This window comes from Paramormyrops kingsleyae, chromosome 6 (genome assembly GCF_048594095.1).
Source record: "Paramormyrops kingsleyae isolate MSU_618 chromosome 6, PKINGS_0.4, whole genome shotgun sequence".
NCBI lineage: Eukaryota > Metazoa > Chordata > Actinopteri > Osteoglossiformes > Mormyridae > Paramormyrops > Paramormyrops kingsleyae.
In genome coordinates, this window is record NC_132802.1 from 38,802,252 (window position 1) to 38,804,991 (window position 2,740).

At 39.9% G+C, this 2,740-nt stretch overlaps 1 protein-coding gene across 1 annotated transcript; it reads left to right on the top strand.

Annotated features, from left to right (window-relative positions):
• The first annotated feature begins 284 nt into the window (after window positions 1-284).
• On the top strand, window positions 285-2,416 carry LOC140591832 (HMG domain-containing protein 3-like). Its single transcript, XM_072713267.1, has 5 exons — window positions 285-692; window positions 782-923; window positions 1,022-1,669; window positions 1,940-2,020; window positions 2,274-2,416. The coding sequence occupies exons 2-5, from the start codon at window positions 782-784 to the stop codon at window positions 2,414-2,416; spliced, it is 1,014 nt and encodes a 337-aa protein (XP_072569368.1). The 5' UTR covers window positions 285-692.
• Window positions 2,417-2,740: the final 324 nt, after the last annotated feature.

Genomic DNA, 2,740 nt, shown 5'->3' on the forward strand with positions numbered 1-2,740 from the left:
GTTGGAGAAGACCTCTGGTAAAACCTATCCATCCAGGGAAAGGGTCCTGCAGGCTTATTTAAGCTTTGAAGCACTGTCAGACCTCGGTTACACATATGCTTGTGTATCGTGTGGTTATCATCCAGTATCTGTTGTGATGGACCTTCATGAGAAGGGCGTTTTTAGCATGCCTGGTAAGTGAACACATTTATTCATTTTCTTAGTCTTACATTGTTTCAAGCACCACATATCCAGCTATGACTGTTTGGAACATGCTTACTTAAGTCTTGCTTTCCTTAGTGAGCAGCATTGAGGAACCATCTCAGACTTTTGATGGAAAGGTAAGTGTTGAAAATTTCTGGGAGATGGTTTCCCTTGAAATGATCAGCCGTGGGTTGGTCCCAAGTAAGTACAGTCCGCACAATGTTCTAGGTGGGATGACAGTATTCTAGCATTTACTTTGTTTATCGTGGAATAATGTACTGTTATGTTAATAATATTTTCTAACATCATTTAAAGGCAACAAGTCAAACCCATTTGTCGTCCATCCCAGTTACCATAGTTGGGCTCCGTGGATTGGTCCTCACACAAGAGATAGGGATGTTGTACTCAACACTGAATACAAAGAAGTGTATTCTGCTTGTAGTGCAAAGGAGGAATCTGAGTTTAACCTCACAGAGGACCGACTGACTGATGAACTTCTTAAGCTCAAGGTACTGAACTTAAGTCAATTTTTGTCAGTTTTGTCAAAGATGTGTGTTTTTGAACCACGCCAGACCAACTATACTAATGTTCATTATAGATGGAAGCTGTGCGTGCTCTGTGCCGACAGTGTGGCATAGACCCCAAAGGCTCACGGATGGACCTGGTAACGAGACTTCAACAAGAAATGAAGAACAGAGCGAGTTATGATAAGGTGTTTTCACAGATCTGGGGAGCTTCTGGTAAGTTGTGTTCTATTACTGAGAGACCGTTTTTACAGACAGTTCTTAGTTTCATTACTTGGAATGGTTGCACTCTGATTTACAGTTTCCTTAAACAGGTGGATGGGCTGTGGTCACCTGTCCTTGTGCTGTGGTGTATGGTGTTAAGTTCAACATAAGGGCTGAGAGCCCCCGGGACTTTGCTGACCTTTTATTGTCGATGAAACATTTTCCAAACATTGTATTATATGATTTTGCGAGAGGGTTGGCAACACATACCAACCTAAGAGATCCAGAATCATTACCCTTCAAACCTCATGGGGGTAGGTTACTTGAGCCTACTGAAGATAACATCAGATGTGCCACTACTGGACAGATAAAAGTGAGCTTGCCATGGCTAGTCACCAAGAAGCCAGTTCCTGATGAAAATGGCCACCCTATAACTGGATCGTCTGAGCATTATGCTCTTTATGATAGATTTCATGAGGCAAACTCAAAAGATGCCAGGGATGTCTTGCGAAAGGTGGAACTGGTCCCAGAGTTACGTGGTTGGATCAACAGCCCGTGTGCTGAACAGCTCTTTGCTGGAATGAGGAAAAACAATCATTTTCTCAACATGATGACTCCCTCATCGCATGTCTTTTTGATGCGAAATATTTTGTGTCACTACAACAATGCTAGAAATTCAAGAACCATAGAAAGCATGAAGAAGAGATTGGGCAAAGGAGTGGACATACAGTTAAATTCCAATGGTCAGACAGTTTTGGGTATGTATTCCACCCTCATTCTAAATTATTAGTGGTAATGTCATGTTTATGTCATGTTTATGTAATTTTGCTGTCCGGTGCCGTGAAGTTATATTTGTCTTTTAATTGTAGGTGATTCCTCATGTTTATTTTGCAATTTGAAAGATCATAAAGCTATAACTTACAAATCTGTCAGAAATGCTAGACAGCATAGCGTTGATGAGAAATGCATGCAGTACAACCGATTTAACTCATTCTAAATCATTTGGTTTAAAATGTGCTTTTTTGCAGCACCAGCTGAAGCACCAGCCGAACAAGCACAAACAACAACAGCAGCACCAGCTCATGGTATGACAACTGCAGCATCCCCTGGTATGAAGACAATATATATTTTTTGAGGGCCTGGTTGTACAACTTAATAAAAACCTTAACACATCCATGTTTTTTAGAATATGTATACTTATGTATGTTTGCAGTGGGTACTTGATCTGCAGCTAAATGTATACCAACCTTCAGCCACCCTAAGAAAGTGTTATATGCTTCATAAGATGGCTCAGTATCACAGAAATGTGGTGAAACACTTATTTGGTTAATATTTTCATGCATGGTCTGATATGTATGACAGGAGATCTACCAGTGTGCAGTGATGACTGCTGGGGACTACCACATCTGGAGCACACAAGTGCCCGATCGGAAATCAGAGACTCAGAGGTGCATGTTTTATGTTTTGTTCCTCCGTATTTGTTTGTTTGTTTATATATTGATTGACTCATTTGATTGATTGCCGCATGGGCTCTCTTAGTCGCAAATTTGGAAACCATTTAACAATTGGCAACCATTTCATGTAATACAGTTGTCATTGTTTATGGGTGTTATAACTTTTAACATCTAATGTATCGGTTATTATATTATTTATAACTTGGAAACAAACTATTCATTAATCAGTAATACAATTCCTTTTGTGTCATACTTTTTAAATATTTTCTGTGATGCCTCGTAGTGCATGGCATATAAGTGAAGTGATTAGTTGTCATTGACACACCACAGCACACAGTGCACAACAACAAAATGTGTACTCTGCATTTAACCTAT